At 39.2% G+C, this 17,669-nt stretch overlaps 1 protein-coding gene across 1 annotated transcript in view; it reads right to left on the bottom strand.

Moving 5' to 3' along the window:
• Positions 1-2,327: 2,327 nt before the first annotated feature.
• SLC25A36 (solute carrier family 25 member 36) overlaps positions 2,328-17,669 on the bottom strand; it is a 32,469-nt gene continuing 17,127 nt past the window's right edge. The window contains exons 5-7 of the mRNA XM_064666559.1: positions 10,192-10,258; positions 7,181-7,470; positions 2,328-6,458 (exon numbers count right to left, since the gene is read on the bottom strand). Of these exons, the coding sequence (XP_064522629.1) occupies positions 6,265-6,458; positions 7,181-7,470; positions 10,192-10,258 (551 nt within the window). The 3' untranslated portion in view covers positions 2,328-6,264. The remainder of the gene's footprint in view (positions 6,459-7,180; positions 7,471-10,191; positions 10,259-17,669) is intronic.

Here is a 17,669-nt window from a genome sequence, read left to right as displayed (position 1 = left end):
TTCATCTTTTCCATGAATTCTCCCGGAACAAGTCCCATGCAGCCCCCAAACATAGTGTGATGAATTCCCCCACAGACAGAGAGCCTAATCCCTACTAAAGACACAGAAGAGACCATTTAGGTATGAGCTATCACAGGCCACCAGATCATGGCATCCCTTTCATGTGCTGCTCAGGCACTCTGAAGTGCCTTCTTCCTTCCTGCTCTTACTACTATATAAGACTGTTTTGCACTGATCATTAAAAGCTTTCTTATATCCAAGCTAACAGCCAGCAAATAGTTCATTTTGTAGCAGCAGGTCTTGCAACTTAATGCTTTCACCCATAGTACTTACCCTTCTAAGTTTTTTCTTCTGTAAAACACCATGCTCTGGCAGGATACATACACTTCTTTCTATGATCACTTTTTATAACCTTCTCTCCTTTATATGTGTGATAAAGCAGAGCTGTGAACGTACCCCAAGTTAAGTTGGCCTGAGATTTACACATACTAAAAAAAATGCTGTCTATGCTTCCATTTAGCATGCTGGAATTGTATTTCTTTTTTAAATAGGCAACAGTGATCATTGTTGAAAACTATATATGGAGTCTTCTGTCCAACTGAGAAAGTGACACTCCTGGCCTAGAGCAAAAATCCTCATTAGTATTTTGTAACTGACTGAATACGCATTTTGCACTGTTATTTAATCTTACTTTGCTGGTCCTTAAGATATTTGCTGCCACACTTGCACATTGTATACCTGTTTTCAGAAGTCTGAATGGATGCCCAAGTCTCAGAACAGACGGCTTTGCATTTTGTTTACATTCCAGAGAATTTCAACGTGTACATCCTCAGTCCATCCCAAGTGTCTGCTGCAGAAGTAGGATTAGGAAAAGCTACCAGCTTCCAAACAGCCACAGATAAAGGAAGAAACATTCCCTTTGTAGAGGTCTACCCAGAATTAGCAGTCACTTTCACCATGTGGAGCTTGTCTTTGAATGCTTCTAATTCTCTTCACACAATTCCATCAGTGACAAGTATCTCTGCATCAGTGAGCCCAGTCTTAAGAACATCCCTTGAAACATTCCATCTACAAAACCAGAAGCTCCTCTGCTCCAATATATCTCCCACAGTTCAAGGCACCATTTTGTTTGCATCAATTTGCTCATGAGAACTAGATTCCTGTCCTGGCATTTCCTGCCTTTCACAGAAGCTGTGCAGGAAGATTAGGATGTTCTGAGTCAGCACAAAGCACAGTGGCTGGCAACAGCACATACAAGATGAGAGGAGGGTTTGTCTTCAGAAGTCCATTTTATTTTAGTGTAAGTGCATTATCAAATTCAAGGGTTTTCTTTTGTGAAAGAGGTCATTGTTAAGCCTTACATGCTTTGAGGTTGCATCTATGTTAGACTACAGTGCTGCATTAATGCCAAGCCATAATCAATTAGCACTTTAAATACACCTTCATTTTATACACATGCTTGTTGACCAGGGCAAGCTTAACAGGACCCCTCCAGCAGAAGGTGTAGTAAAGCAGATGGACAAAATACATCCTCAAAGACTTCACCTGAGCTCAGCCCTGCCAATGTGTCTCTAGGAGGGTACAAGTGAAAGATCAATAACAGACAATTCCAGTTATGCCAGTCAGAGGCACAATTTCAGATGTGCCAGGGATACACATATTGGTTGCCTGTACTGGTTCCAGAGGACTGATCACCCCAAGCCTGGCTGACCTGGGAGCTACAAAGAGCAAGGCCAGTCAATTCACATTAACACTTTCTGAAAAAAAAAATTATCACAGATGTGCTGATTTAATGCAAGTTTTGAAGTAGTTCTGAATAGCTAAAAGAATCAAATCAGACATCAAGCCAGGCCCCATATTAAAGGCTGCAAAGGTTTAGTTCCAGAACACACACTGAGGGGGAAGAAAAAGAGCACACAATCACCAAACAAAACCCATGTATACATCTGCAGAATGATTCATGAGGAAGTTCTGTGGACAGACTTCAGATCAAACACAACATACTGTAAGAAAAATCAGTATCTAACAATGATTCAAGGACTTGGTTATAACTGCACTTGCAGTTAACTCTGAAGATTTTAAGGAATTACTGCCCTTCGTTCTTATTTTTGTCAGCAGTGGTTTGTACTAGTTATTGAATCTCAGTTGACAGGCAGAACCACTTAGTTCTGCAGAGGGAGCAGTATTCAAATCAACTGCACAGACACATGCTACTAGTTTAAGTCATCCACGAATCCCTCCCAGAAGACCATATTATAGGTACAATACAGATACAACTCTTTCCAGCTACTATAAAATGGCACAAGATAAAATGACTCACTAGGATCTCCTAATGAATTGCTCATTTTTAATTACAACTCTCCAGGCACTGGTATGTATCAATAATAGAAAAATTCAAAGGTTAAAAACAGTGTACAGTTTAGCACAGAAGGCAACATTTGAAGAGAAGCACATCATTTTAATTTGCTTTGAAGTTTAAAGCAATCCAAACAAAAAAGTTAAACTATATAAATACAGAGTAAATGCACATAGTTTACAGCCAACTACATGTATGCAAGAATAATAGCAAACCTCACATGAGCATTGAAGTATTCTCAAACTGTCATCTGTGAGTGTTTAGCTATGATTCTGAGGGCATAGTTATGTTCACATATGCAGGGTAGGCAGACTCTTAAATAGAAGAACTGAAAAAACATAACTCAGTCTTAACAAACAGAAAGTTGAAAAAAGTACATTTACCTAGGCAAGCTTCAGCATTCTGCTTGTTTCCAAATTTGAACAGTTTAAACAGGAAGCAACACTTATAAAGGCTCTCCAATGTTTTGTCTCTGGAAGCATCCTTTTACAATGCTACAGTCTGAGGAATGTTACAGAGGTCATAAGAAAGACAGAATAACAAACTGTCGTTAACAAACAATCAGATGTCATTAACATCTCAATCAGTAAGGGAATATACGGAGTGCATTATGTAAACAGAGAACTAGATCGGTTCAGTGTTAATATACAAGCGGACAGGTGATGTTTCAGTTACAATCAGAACAACCAAGAACTCCACAGCTCCCTACTGTAAACCTACTTCGAACAACACAGAGGAGCAGACCAGAAATTCAGACAAAAAATAAAAAATCTATCCATCAGGTAAAAGGCTGGGCTCAGCCCCCCCGCAAGACACCCCAGCTCAGCTGTTTCCACACAGCACCGCAGGAGCCGAGCGGACAGGAGGGGCTCGGGAATGTGTCTGCGCTCACGGGAATCAGTTTTCCACGGCTTTTCCTCGCCGTGTTCCCGGCGCGGCTCTGCGGAGCGGGCGTGCTCCGCTGCCACCTGCGGGCCGCGCCGGGGAACTGCAGCCTCCGCACCCAACCAGCGGGCCCAGCAGCTCGGTCTGACCCAGGCGAGGGAAACAGCGGGAAGCCAATTAACTACCGAGGTTCAGACATCCCAGACCTTGGCCTCCAGCACAGGCAAGCGTGACACAAATACACGACACTCAAATACAAATCAAGATGACCAGTTTAAATGCACTCCTTTCGGCTCTGTAAAGATATTATTGAATGTAGCATCTTTTTATTCCCTTTGACTTTTTATAATAAATATGAAGAAAACTATATAAATAATTTACAGATCTTTGGGAAATATTTCAGAGGTAACTTTGCAGGTACTAATAGTTTAAAAAATAGCAAAAAATCCCAAGAAATTTTGGGGTTATGTTTGGTTATGTAAAGTAAATCAAAAAGATCACCCCTGAAATTTAAAACAAAGCTGGAACATCTATTAAAGAAGTGGAATAATAAACTGATTGTCTACTTTAAGCTGCTGCCTCCCGTATTCAGTTGTCCTTGTTAACGTGTCCATATCAACCCAAGGGGCTCTGCTCTCCCCCAGAGAAGGCACACACACAGTACTCAGGGAATTCATGGGAGACGAACATGGAACCAAGGGACAATGTATCCAAACAGGAGAGTAACTCTCATGAAGCCTCAGCAAATCCAAGTGATTACCATGTTCATGAATTCCAAAGCTGAATCTAAGTTTTAGCTGTGACTGAACTACCTGGATAGCCTGGAGAGTGACCCACTTTCCACACAACAAAAGTTACAGTAAGTCACTATTCCTGAACAATGGCATAACAGCAAGGCTTAGGTCAGAGTCATGAATACTCCAGACTTTTCCTGGAAAGATCACTAGAAAAAGCCCACTTTAGAACACATTTAAGCACTCCTTTCACTTCTTTGGGACAATCAAGTCACCATGGTCACATCTCAGACCATACTATGTCTTCAAAAAGATAACATTTTCCAAGAAAGGAAGTCAATTTTGCATTGCAAGGTCACTGTACACACTATGGATGGCTTTTAGAGGATGAGCAATTAATATAGAAAATTACATTAAATACTCAAGGACTTTGACTGTGGAGAACATGACAAGGGTCAAAATTAAGGAAAGAAAGTGAGAAAAACCCAGACTGATTGTTCTGCAAGCTTTGAGCTTTTACATAGAGCCTACAGAACCACTGCAGAGATGCTATGGATCTACAGCATGAACTCTTGCACAGCTTACACAGAAATCAAACCACATGCTTTGCTTAAAACCCAACTGCATATTTCAAACACAGTTAGGCTACAGATAATCAGTAAGAGGAAGAAAATTCATAAGCCCTAAGAAGGCCACAAAGTGCATAAGAAGTCATTCATAAAATAAAGCCATTGCACACAACGCACAGTTCAAGTGTACTGAAGTACCACACTGGAAGAGCTGATAGCACAGTTCTGTCCATGCCAGTGTAGCAGCATTTATGAGTAGAAAGCTATTGCCCCCAATTTATAATGATCATCTTCCTCCTAAGGATAATGGATGCAGACTGCAGAGACATCTAGAAAGCTGTAAAAGTTCCTGTAACGTTCAACTTTTTAACACTCCAGTTGTACGATTTTGGAACACTCCGTAAATTATGACAAAAAACCAGCTAAGCCTCGCTGCTGAATGCAAGGCATTGTTTTGCTATTGGCTTATGGAGTAAAAACAATGTCTGAATATTCAGACAATGTAGAGGACAAGGTTACACTGTCAGCTGCAGTTCAGGACACAGGCTCAAGCTGACAGACGTGATACAGCAATTATCAAGGGGAATGCTTTCAAGAAAATCTCAACTGCAATTTTCTCCATCCTTCTGCACAGAGCCTGTCTACACTGAAAAATCTATCACAGCTTCAACTGTTTTCTGCTTTCTGGTCACCTTAGCCACAGTGATATGTGCTCTCTCTCAGTACTTCCATAAAAGTATAGGTAATCCAGACATTTAAGGGTAATACAGTTTGTGCTTAGGCAGCATTAAACTATCTGTGTCAATCCTGTCTTCACAAACAGGAGGCTGGACTAGTTAAGATTTCTGATCACATTACAAATCCTTAAAAAGGCTATAAAGTAGCATTCACCAACTTCTTCCTTAGCTGTGTAAGTGACCTGAACAGGCTGGCAAGGAAAACTGATGATATAGGACAATGTTTCATAGGTCTCTCTACTTAACAACAGTTCCAGAAAAGAAAAAGGACGATACAGCAGAACCAGAAATCCACATACATCCAGTATTAACAGACTGATAACCTGAAGAGTTCAGTAATCAGATCTCTCTTGCTAACCTACAACACTGCTCAAAATTTAAGGGGGGGAAATCCAACCATAAGCAAACTAAAAACTACAAAAAGTATCACCTTTTGTAGTGAAGAAATAACTCTGTTCTGGGTCCCTGCACCATATTTTGTCTTGAGGTAGCAACATGGAAAACTTTACACACTGACTACTACCTCAGTCTCTTTATGAACCTTCAGGTATAGAAATCTACAAAAGTACTGTCTTGTCCATTCTTCCAACAGGTTACTGTGAAGTAAAACAGAACAATCACTAAGAAAAGTGAATAAGGCTGCCCAAGAACATATCTTATCTTCCCTCCCTCACCCATCAGGTCTCTGAAGATGACTCCATGGCTTTGTCTAGCTTAACAGATGAAAAGGAAGTAATAATTTTGAATTAAGAAATGTATGAAGGCATTCCCTAAGCGGCAGTTCCTATTTGTCACACTGCCAAGAGACCACACAATAAGGCAGCAAAATTATTCATAGTTGCCCACAATCAACCTTCTGTTTTGTCTACAGCTGCTTGTTCTTGATATAGCGTTCCTTTTGCCCACCACATTAGCATTGACATTCAGTGGTCCACTCCAGTCTTTCCATCTTCCACCTTCTTCCAGGAAGCCTTGTCACACTGCTATCCATCAAGCAGGTAGACTACAACTTCATAGGTTGACATCATGATAGCTGTGTTTGGGATCTGTCTGATCAGGTGCGTGGTTAAGCCTCGGTACAGGGATCCGTACCCTTCCTCTCGCACAAGCAAAGACAGTGTCTGGAAGAAAGATCTGTATTTTGTTCCCTCTTCTCTTAGTCTTGTTCGTACAACCTCTGTACAAAGAAAACCACATGTGGTTACATTCACCACTTTGCATTATTTTTCCTAGAAACAATCAGTGATTTGTTACATGAAAATCCCCCTCCTCAAGTTCTCAATCTCAGAATCCCTCTTTAAAAAAAAAAAAAAAAGAGTAGCAAACCAAGTATGTGTAGAGAAGAAAACAAGTTACATTTTCAGCAGCATTAGATACCTGACTGAACAAGGCTAATTGTTTTGCTTAGTTACAGCCCAGAAAAGGACTGTTGTTTGGGCTTACATTTTAGCTCAGAAGTTGACACTGGTTTAGTATTCAATTCATTAACAAACCTCATGGATACACAATTATTTTGCAGGAGAATCAAGTGCAACTGAAACACAAATTAGACAGCCTGTTTTTCTAGAAGGGAGACAAGAACTTGCTGGAAAATTACGGAAAATTGCTGAGTAGATAGATTCCAATTGAAAGAGGATCTCCTTAAGTACTTCAGGCCATACCCTGGTAAACCTTTGGCAAAATAAAGATTTCCTAAGAGAAGGCCATGCTAGATGCCCACTTTAAAGCACTTCCATTTCTGAATACCACACTCATGTTGACCTGCCAAATCTGATGTGAAAAGCTTCAGACAAAGAAATATTTCTTGAGCAAATGAACCAAAGCCGGCTACAAATATCACTGAAAAGACTCCCTCTGGTGGATCTGACTCAGGTTCTCAACTCTACATGCCCCACTTACCATGGGGATATGCTATTGATGTTGCACAAGTTTTGGAAGTGGCAGCAGCCATCATCATTCCCACAAAGTCCGATGCTTCTTTTGCTGACTCATCCTCACTGTCCATGGGAGAAGCAGTCTTATACTCCAGCAGTTTTTTCTTAATACTCTCATAAATAACAAAATGAATAACAGTCTCAGATATGCCTGCATAGGACGCTGACATTCCTCTGTAAAAGCCTTTAACACCATCTGATCGATAAACTTTTCGGACACACTCAAGAGCACTCATTCGCTTTTCTCCACGATTCCTAAAAGGAGAAAACAAGTCATATATCAACTGGTGCAACTTGGGACTGGACAACAGTTAAACAGTTTTTCTTTGAGTGATGAGGAGACTTAGGAAATATCCAACACTGATGCTGACAAGCTCCAAGTCAGATACCGCTAAGAACACACAGAACTTGAAAGTCTCAAAGACCTTTAGCACTAAACACAGGTAAAGCATTACATGGAATCCAAGCCAAACTTCATATGCTAACTAAAGAAAAAAGTATCATGTAGACGGGTTCAACAGCTCTAAGCCCCCCCAACTCTGCAATAAAGGATTAAACTGCTTGGAAACAGACTCCCAAATGGGCTGTCAGTGTCAGTGACTCATGAGAAAAATCACCATTTTCTTTTGCATAATGGATTTCCCCTAAGTGTTGCCTGAAATAAAGCGCTCCATAGCATGGTAATTACAAAGTTTGAACAGCAGGCCCCACAGCATTACAGCTCTCAGCAAACAACTAGCACCTCAACCAATGCAACACTGGTAGCTGTTATTTGACTCAACTAAGCCACTGCTGATGTCAAGGAAAATGCTCATTAGACTTGACTGTATCAAGCAGTATTTGGCAAATAAAATTTTATTCCCATTTTGAGCTTGCTTATTGAATTGAATTGTGGATATTGAAATACTTAGCATGTGTACTGGGTTTATGTTGCCAGGTTTTGGCAGCAGGGGGGATACTGGGGTTGCTTCTGTGGGAAGCTGCCAGAAACTTCCCCGATGTCCAGCAGAGCCAAGGCCAGCTGGCTCCAGGATGGACCCATCACTGCCAAGGCCAAGGCCAGCAAATCAGGAATGATAGTAATGCCCCTGGGATAACACATTCAAGAAGGAAAAAAGTTACTGTGCAGATGTAATTGTGGCCAGAGAAGAGCAGAGTGAGAATATGTGAGAGGAACAACTATCCAGACACCAAGGTCAGTGAAGAAGGATGGGGAGGAGGTGGGAAACCCATGCTGGAACAGGGTCCTAACAGGACTTGTGACCCTGTGGAGGACCCACGCTGGAGCAGGTTGTGCCTGAAGGACTGCACTCTACAGAAGAGTGCAGGTTGCTACAGCAGTTCATGGAGAACTGTTGCCTGTGGGACAGACTCATGCTGGAGAAGTTCCTGGAGGACTGTCTCCTGTGGGAGGGACCCCAAACTGGAGCATGGGGAGACTTCTTCCTGAGCAGCAGCAAGAACAATGTGCGATGAACTGACCACAATCCCCATTCCCCATCCCTCTGTGCTGCTGAGGGGGAAGACATAGAGCTCAGGAAGGAGGGAGCAGTGGGGTGAAGGTGTTTTTAAGATTTATTTTACTTCTCATGATCCTGCTACTCTCATTCTGTTCATAATAAATTCAATTAATATCCCCCAAGTCAAGTCTGTTTTGCCTGTGACAGTATTCAGTGAGTGATCTCTCCCAGTCCTTATCTCAACTAATGAGCCTTTGGTTATATTTTCTCTCCCCTGTCCACTTGCAGAGTGACAGAGCAGCTTTGGTGGGTGTCTGGCATCCAGCCAGGTTCAACCTGCCACACACACTGTACACAGATACACAAAACCATTACAACACTGCACAAGATGTGCTTCCCTACAGCTGTGAGTGCAGGCACTTGGAATATATGGATTGTGCCAGTAGGGGTCTGAGTGAGACAGTCACAGAATAAAACAGCAAATAACCTTGTAAGAAGTTATGATAACTCATGGACACTGTCAGAACAAGACAGACCCTGGCAGCAACTATTATATAAGCAGTAAGAGGCATCACTGGATGGCAGAATTTAAGTCTTGATGGTTTGAACCTGCAATGTTAAATGCAATGAACATTACGAGGTTTGAGAGAAAGACTGAGCACATAGAGCTACAAGTTGGAGACTGAGTAAGCTGGGTAGAAGGCACTGCAGAAAACTGGGAAGGAGCTGGTGAGAAGAGCAGCTGGAGCTGCAGCTACAGGGACACTCCCAGTCCCCACATATGCCTGTACACCTGGACTGGTGCACTGACAGACTGCTGCAAGTGTTTGCTCTTCTGATGCCCAAGATGCACAACATTGTCTTGAAGGCCAAAGCAATGTCACTTTGAGAACAGAACATAAGCCTTCTCCAGCTCTTACTGGGATCATTTTTGAGAACTTCAATAGAAACAAGATCAGGCAAGGATAATCCCACAGACCAAGTGTTTTTATGCCTCTATTAACAACTGAATTAGAAGAGCTGAGAATGTAGTACATGCTTGACTAGCCCAGGTAACTGCAGTATTATACAAAGACGATCCTTCTTCAGGTCTCGACGTGAACAATGTGCTTGATATAATGCAGAGAAATACTGTGCACAAGAAATCCATAATTTCCCTAATTTCTTTAAAGTCCTGTAGTTTAAGAAGTTTAACTGACTATTCAGTAAAAAACAAGCAGAGGCACAAGATGACATCAGGTTGCACATAGCACCAAAATCTACTTATTTTAATGAGACTGTTAACCTTGTAATTAATTCCAAGTTTTCTGGCCAGTCTACTATAGTGCTTCAAGCATACCTCAGAATGGAGATTAAAATAGTAAATATGAGAGTACAACTTGTAGGTAGATCAGCATCAACTTTCCAAATCTGAAATGCTGAATGTTTAAAAATTAATTCTATTTTGGGATGCAGAACATCCCAACACTTCGGTGTAACTTCATCCCAGCAGTGATATTTCCCATTGTCACCATACCTGGCATCAAGCTGTAATCGTGTCTTTACCAACCAAATGGGATTAGTTGTTGTGATCGCAGTAAAACCTAAAAAATGTAAAGAGAACAACGTCAGATGTGATAATACCACAAGAACAACAATTGCATTAAAGTTTAAAACACACACAGTAAGGTACAGTGGATGCAAAAACTCGGACTATACTGACTTTGCAGAAGTACCCGTTGTAGCCCTTTACTGACATTTTATGAATCCATACAGCCAATAAACACTTAAGATTATTTTTAAATTTTACATTAATATTGAGTATGTTTAAATCTTAGCAAGAAATGCCCCATATATAGTAAGCCAAATTAAGTACATTTCTCTTCCTATCCAATACCAACTCTGTTTTGACACCACAGAACAGCAATGCCAGCTAGACTAATATCACAGCCAATTTGGCAAAAATGTCAATAAGAATGCATTGCAGAGACAGCTATAGCAATTTGAGATGGTAGAAAACATTATGTCAATTTACTTTGTTACCTGAAATACAATCCGAGTTTGAAAGCATGCAGACTGAATAAATACTACTTTTGGTGCAGTCAAAAGGCATATATTACTGTAAATTAAGAGACCTTCTAATACTGAACTATAAAGAGCAGTTAAATTTGAGTGGTATTTAGTATTCAAAGCAGAGATTGTTGGCTGGCCTAGGAATACTTTTACAAGCATATGAGTGTTTAAATTGTTAAAGTTAACACTATGAATTCTAACTATTCAGACAGCAACTATTCAGGCTTGCATAAGGGCCAAGGGTTAAAGCTTTGATTTTCAGTCCACTAAAGAAAAAGAAAAAGGAAGAAAAAGAGAAACAGAAACAAAATAAAGGAAAAAAAAAAGAAGTAAGAATCACTCTTACTTCTGCACAACTGTGGAGAGAGATAGAGAGCAGAGTGAAAGGTAGCTCTGAAAAAAGTAAAATAAAACAAACCATCGAGTTGTAATACCACACATGCACCATTAATGAGGTGTCATGTCTGCAGGAGAGAATAGGAAAAGGGAAAAGCTGGAACATGGTCAAGCAAGAGATGATAAATTTAGACACTTGCTTTTTAAGTGACACACATGGCTGGTATATCACTACAGAGACATGCTGCCCTCCTGCAGGGGGATGGACTGGGGTTGTGGGAAAGCAACAGAGTTACCTGACTCAGTGCACATCTGGTGCACCATCCTTATCCAAGGAACAGGCTATTGATAAGCTTGTTTAGGGAGATCATTAGCAGCTTACAGAAATGTATTTAGCAGAACTGTTTGCATACATGTTACTCCTGGGCAATCACAAGCTACTTGACATTGCACACAAAGGTCTGCAATACTCAGAAATGCCAGGGGATCTTAACTGTTCTAAGGTTTGTTCTGTTGCCACCCCCAAATCTTAAATATCCCACCAGGATTTTCAGCTACAGCTCTAAAGACAGCTGTCTAAAGACAGGTTTGGCAGCTAAGATTCAGCTGGTTATCTACACCAAGAGCACAAAAACACATTGGAGGCTTCTGTTTAATCTTCTGATTAGATTTTTAAACTGACTCAAACTTCTTAATCAAGTAACTTTCTGTGGTAGACAATAAGGGTTTGGAATTGCCTTTTTTTTTTTAAATACACTACTCTTTTTGTCTATGCCTTGGTACATATATACCCTTCAAATGATGGAGTGAAATTCTAAGGAGACAAGTGTTTTATATCTCTGCTTTAAGTAGGTAAATAATTATGTAAAAACTCAAAGCACCGAGGAACTACTCTGCCATAACAAGGCACAGAATGTTTTTAGAACACATCACATCTGCAAAATCAGCTCTGTAGCCCAACTAGCCAGAGTCTGACTGGTCATTCAATGTCTTAGAAACTCCACTGATTCCAACATTGTTTTTATTGCTTTACACTATCACTTATAAAGTTTTAATTTTCTTTGACTTCAAATCAGAATCTTTCCATATCTAGAGTGGAGTAAAGGGAACTAGGAATGCCCAGGACTGCAATAAAGGCTTTGAAATGGGGTGAGGGAAAATTACTAACTTTCCTTATCAACATATTTTCCAGGAAAGACTTCTCTCAAAACCAAAATTAGTTCTTAAGTCTCTCCTAGTTCTTGATTTCAAGTGAACAAAATAACATATTTTGCATTCCTATTCATGTTGCATGCTTTGGAATTTTGTTACTGCTAGACTGTACATTACAGCCTTATCTGCTCAGCCCTTCCTCCTTCCTATTCAACCCAAAAAATGTGTCTCTGCAGATCCTAAATCTGGGACAGGAAATGCATAGTGAGATCAGTGGCAGTGTCTGGGTGACAGCAGTGACTGTAGTCACCCACAGCAGCAGCCTGACACTTCTAAGCAGGCTGGGAAGAGTACACTGGAAATTTCCAGTGAAGGGTGGTTGACACAGGATGCAGCCCCTACTCTGTCCCAAACTGCACTCCTTGGGCATTGTTTAAGTGCAGTACCCCCAAAAGTAGGATCAGACACTAAGCAACATGGCCATTTTTTTTCCCTTAGGGCTGTCAAAACCCTAAACTGACAGTTCAAACCAAAGCTTTCAAATCAAAGGTCCCTCAGTAATTCAGGTTTCAGGATGAAATGACTACAGGTCAATTCTTACAGGTAATGTAGTAAATATAGTCAGTGGAAAAAAAATGAATTAAGAGTTGAATGATGCTGACGTCAAGGAAAACCCTCCAAAACATGAAAAACACATCATTTGGGATCTTTGATAACCTTTCATTTTTAAATAAAGTCTCTAGCACAATATTTGTTAAAAAATAAAGGTTGGAGACTTTCAACAGCTACCATGAAGCTCCACCAATTGTTTCCTTTTTCTTTTCAGAAGTCTCAATGAAATTTATAATGCTTTACAATGCTTATCAATGTGTTGTACCCTCAAGAAAGATTCCAGATTCAATACAAGTATAGATAAATTTGGCAATACTACAGAATCCTGTACTTTTCTTCTATGAAATTTTATCCCACTTTCAGACAAAAAATTCTCCATCTACTTTTTCAGCTATTACAGCTACTGACAGGTAAGATCCCAGGTATTCCTATTATGCATCATATTTCCAAGGATAGGGGTTTTGCTTTTTTCTCTATAAGCCAATGTAATTGATAAGACACATGTGAACATGGAATGCTAAATTAAAAATCCAAAGAAGTCAAATGAAAACAAACCAAAAGAGTAAACAGAAAGAGACAGAAAGAAGATTATATACATATTAAAAAAGAAAAAGAAAAGAGATCTTTGAAATAATATGACAACATAGAATATCAGCTGCAACATTTAAAAGGCAGCTCTGGGACACTGAAGAAAAAACCCCAAAACCAAAATGCCTTGTTTAACCCATTAGGGGCTTCCAATTAGCCAGAGCTAAGTACAGTAGCAGCTACCAGTGAAAGGTATTTTCTACCTTTCCCTGATCTGCCGAGGGGGGGGGGGACAAAAAAAAAAAAAATAAAAAAAAAATCACTCTTAACAGAGTTAAGAAAAAGTGATGTCTTTGCACAACGCACATCATCTGAGTTCAAGATAATGCAAATGAATTCCCCATTTTGTTTATTCAATAGATATTACAAACCCACTGTGTGGTTCTTACACTAGAGGCTGCAAGAGACGCTCAGTTCAGTACTCACGAGGTTTTAGTTAGTCCATATTTCTGCAGGAAGTGACCTGCGGGTGGGGAGCATGAGATGACACGATCTCACTCTTTTCACGGGAGAAATGTACAGTAAATGCCTAAAATAGACACAGGCTTTTCTGTATCATAACAACAAGCAGTGACCTCATCAGACACAAGTGTACAAATCGAATCCCATCGGAAGGATTTGTGAATTAGTTATTGTGAGATCTAACTGTTTTTGCAGGTAAAAGTTTAGGAAAAAAAGAAAGAAAAATAATCAAAACAGGCCACAGATATTAAAGTAGTTGTTTAAAATGCACTGAGTACTGAAATTTCTGCTCATTTGCAGCAGTTCAATTTTACATCTCCGAATACTTACCTATATAGCAAACTTACAAGTGGACCCTCCTCCTTCCCCACTCCCTTGAAAATATTATTCACAAAATCTAGCCTAGTCTTAGGACTGAAAAAACAAGATAGATGCCTTATGAAATCAAACTGTCTAAGACCAATGAAGTAAATATGCATTTTATTTGGTATGAATTAACTGCGTACATAGTACTGAAAACTTAGAAAAGTATTGTATCTCTGTAAATAATAAAGTGGTCCCAATTATTTTTAATAAATAAAAAAAAAAAAATCTGCATTTGGGTTTGTTTGTCAATGAAGTTCTAGAAAGAACAGCAACAGCAATACAAGGCAAAGGAGTTTTGCAGCAGATTTGCAACCATGTTGTCTGATTGAGGCTACGATTCATTTAAAAAAGCAAATAAGAAAGCCATACAGGAATCAAGTATCTCATTCAGTTCTCCACAGTTTTTCCTCTCTGTGGCAAAAGAGGCCACGTACAACAAGGCAGCAGAGTTTATAGTGAATCTGAAAATTTAGCCTAACTTGGAAGTGTACAGAGATCAACTATCTTCACACAAGCAAACACTCATTCCTGCAGTAAGCTCAGATATATTCACTGCCCTAGTCTGCAAAAAGAGAACCACATGATATGCTGAGGAGTTGGCAAAAATGATTGTTGAGACTTCATGTCACTACACAGATATTTTAGGTATGAGAGTGATGTGAACTATATGCTGGAAGCTGTCACATAGCAAGGAAACATTTCTAATTGCATAAGGCATCAGTTACTAATATGTAGATAATTCATTCTCCTTCAGATCAAACAAACTTAGCAGAAAAATCTTAAAAGCATAAATATACCATTTTTATCTTGAGAAGGAAGAATCAGGCCTAAAACCAAACAAAAATGCTTAAAATACCACACCTCAGCTTTTCAGTCCCCAAAACACCATGTGCATAAGACAATCCTTATTTAACAAGGACATCAATCTAGCCTGAGATACTTATTAGCATATGATACAAGTAAACAGAATTTAAAGTTGACTGAAGTTCACTATTTGCAGTACTTTCATAAAACAGTAAGTTACAGTTGTTTTTTTTAAATTGTATTTCTGCATCATTACCATATTTTGCAACCTACAAGAAAAGCTCTGTAAGTGCAAATCCTCCTTCATGCTCATTTGGCACGAGAAAAGCCTTTATGAAACAGAAAGGTCAAATCCAAAAATAACCCCCCAAAAACCATCAAACCAAAACAACAACCCTCATTTAAGATTGATTTACTCAATTTCTTACTGAAACCAATGGCGGCTGAAAAAGAAAAAAAAACCCAATACTGATTATTTTTTGCTAATTATTAGAAGTCTTTATTCACCTTGCCAATTTTGAAGTCTTAGGTTCAAAGCAAATATTGCAATGATCTTCTGTGTTAACCTGTCAACCAATTAAGAGCTCACATTCAATCTTGTCCCTGTTATTTTGCCATTTCTTTAAGCTAATTTGCATCATACAGCAATACAAACCTTGCAGGTAAAACTGTTAATAGGTGGTATAAGTGCATTTTCTGAAATATATTAGAATTACAAAAACAAGGTTAGCACGTTCCCAAGACAGCACTGTTAAATTTCAACTACAGAGTCCTTTTCATATATCAGAATAACACCAACAGAGTATTGAGAAGTTGTGTGAAAGAACCTTTTTTTCAAGGTCTTCCAGAGAATTTCTGTAGTGTACAGTGCCAAGACCTATAGTGTGAGCCTGCATTCACAGCATTCCTGTTTTGTTGACTATATAGTTTAGAAATACAACTGCAGAACTTGGGAAGTGTGAGAACTCTTAAGTAAATTAAATTCAATATTAAAACTTGTATAAAAGAGTAAAAAAGGTGAAGAGTAATTAAGGCTTGAAGACATTTACCCAAGTTTTCTGCAGCTTTACGTACAAATGCATAACATCGACCTTCTGGAAAGGAAGCAAGTTACTTAACAGATACAGAACTCCATGACAAACTACAGCCCAAGCCTGCAAACACTCATGAAAAGGCACTGTGGTACATCTCCAGAAGTGTTCTTTTCACCACAGAACGAGGGCAGTAACTTCCAAAGATGAGGAACACTCTGAACCCTCCTTTGTCTGCAGCACTGCATGAGTTATACAAGTTGTCTTCAACTGAGGACAGACTTGTTTATATCACCCACACTTCCCCCTGCCCCCCAAATCTAACGACATGTATTATCCTCTTGACAAGGAGCTGAAGACAGTTCAATTTTTCTTGGCACAATTAGTTGATTAGGATGAACTGTACATTAAATGCCTTTCCAATTCATTCCCTGTGTTGTTCACCTAAAAACAAAACATGCGCTTCTAGATGATAGACAAAAAATCCTTTCATCATCCTTGTCTTATTTGGGCAAAACATAACAGATCTCTTCACATCTTAAAGATTAAAAACCTCTATGACATTCCATGTGCTAGAGATGGACAGTGTCATTTAAATATAAAGCTAATGTCACATATTTTATATGCTTTATAGAATTTCTTTGTATCAGATCATCAGCATTAAATGCAAAACTAATCCTATTCATTATTGTGACATGACCTTCGTCAGTCCATCCCAGATGGCCAGTACTCACATTCTAGAGACTGGTTTTAAGTTTGACAGGAACTAGAAAACTTCAACAATAAAACTGTCAGAATTCATCTATGAAGTGCCTATGGCCTACACATAAAAAAAAACAAACAACAAACAACTTTTGAAAAATTGGTTCTGTGCAGCAAAAACACGGGCAACAACAGGTAAAGTGTTGCCAGCCCAAGTTTTGATTTTCAAAGCACAAGTCCATGCCCATAACTCAACTCAGTTGCCTTTAACTCCCCTTAATGATTCCAAAGCACAGAACACAAATCAAGCAACAAATATTGGTAGCTGCTCAAACATACCAAAGTTACACTGCAGATATAAAATAGAAATTAATCTTTGGAGATGAAAATATATGAAAACTATGAAAAATCTGCTCTTCTATGTCTCTTCAGTGGTAGAGTAAACTTCATATAGAGTGGTATATGAACAAAGGAGGAAGGAGTGTTACATATAACTTACACAAATACCTGCAGGCATATTTCAGAAGGACAAAAATAAGTCAGATACACAAAGCTGTAACAGAAAGTGGTGGTCAAAAGAAGCAGATTAAGCAGAATTAAACCTGAAGTCAGAGTAAACAATGTTTATATCTTATAGAACAACAGACTGTTTTCAAAGTTTCCTTTTTTCATTTCACAAATTAACAATTGAAAAAGCAGGCATGCAGGTTTTCTAGAAAAGACTATTCACACACACTGTTCTTTATCACTCAGTGCAGTTTCATGCATATATTCTCCAGATAGCTTGTTTAATGAGAGGCCAAGGCAGGTAACCACTAAAAGAAAACATTATTCAATTACTAAACATGTTCTGGTTTGTTTTGTTGTTTTTTTTCCACATTTGTCACTT

Source organism: Pseudopipra pipra, chromosome 10, assembly GCF_036250125.1.
Source record: "Pseudopipra pipra isolate bDixPip1 chromosome 10, bDixPip1.hap1, whole genome shotgun sequence".
Taxonomy (NCBI): Eukaryota; Metazoa; Chordata; class Aves; order Passeriformes; family Pipridae; genus Pseudopipra; species Pseudopipra pipra.
The sequence above is the reverse complement of the archived record's forward strand: the minus strand, read 5'-3'. Positions and strand labels throughout refer to the sequence as shown.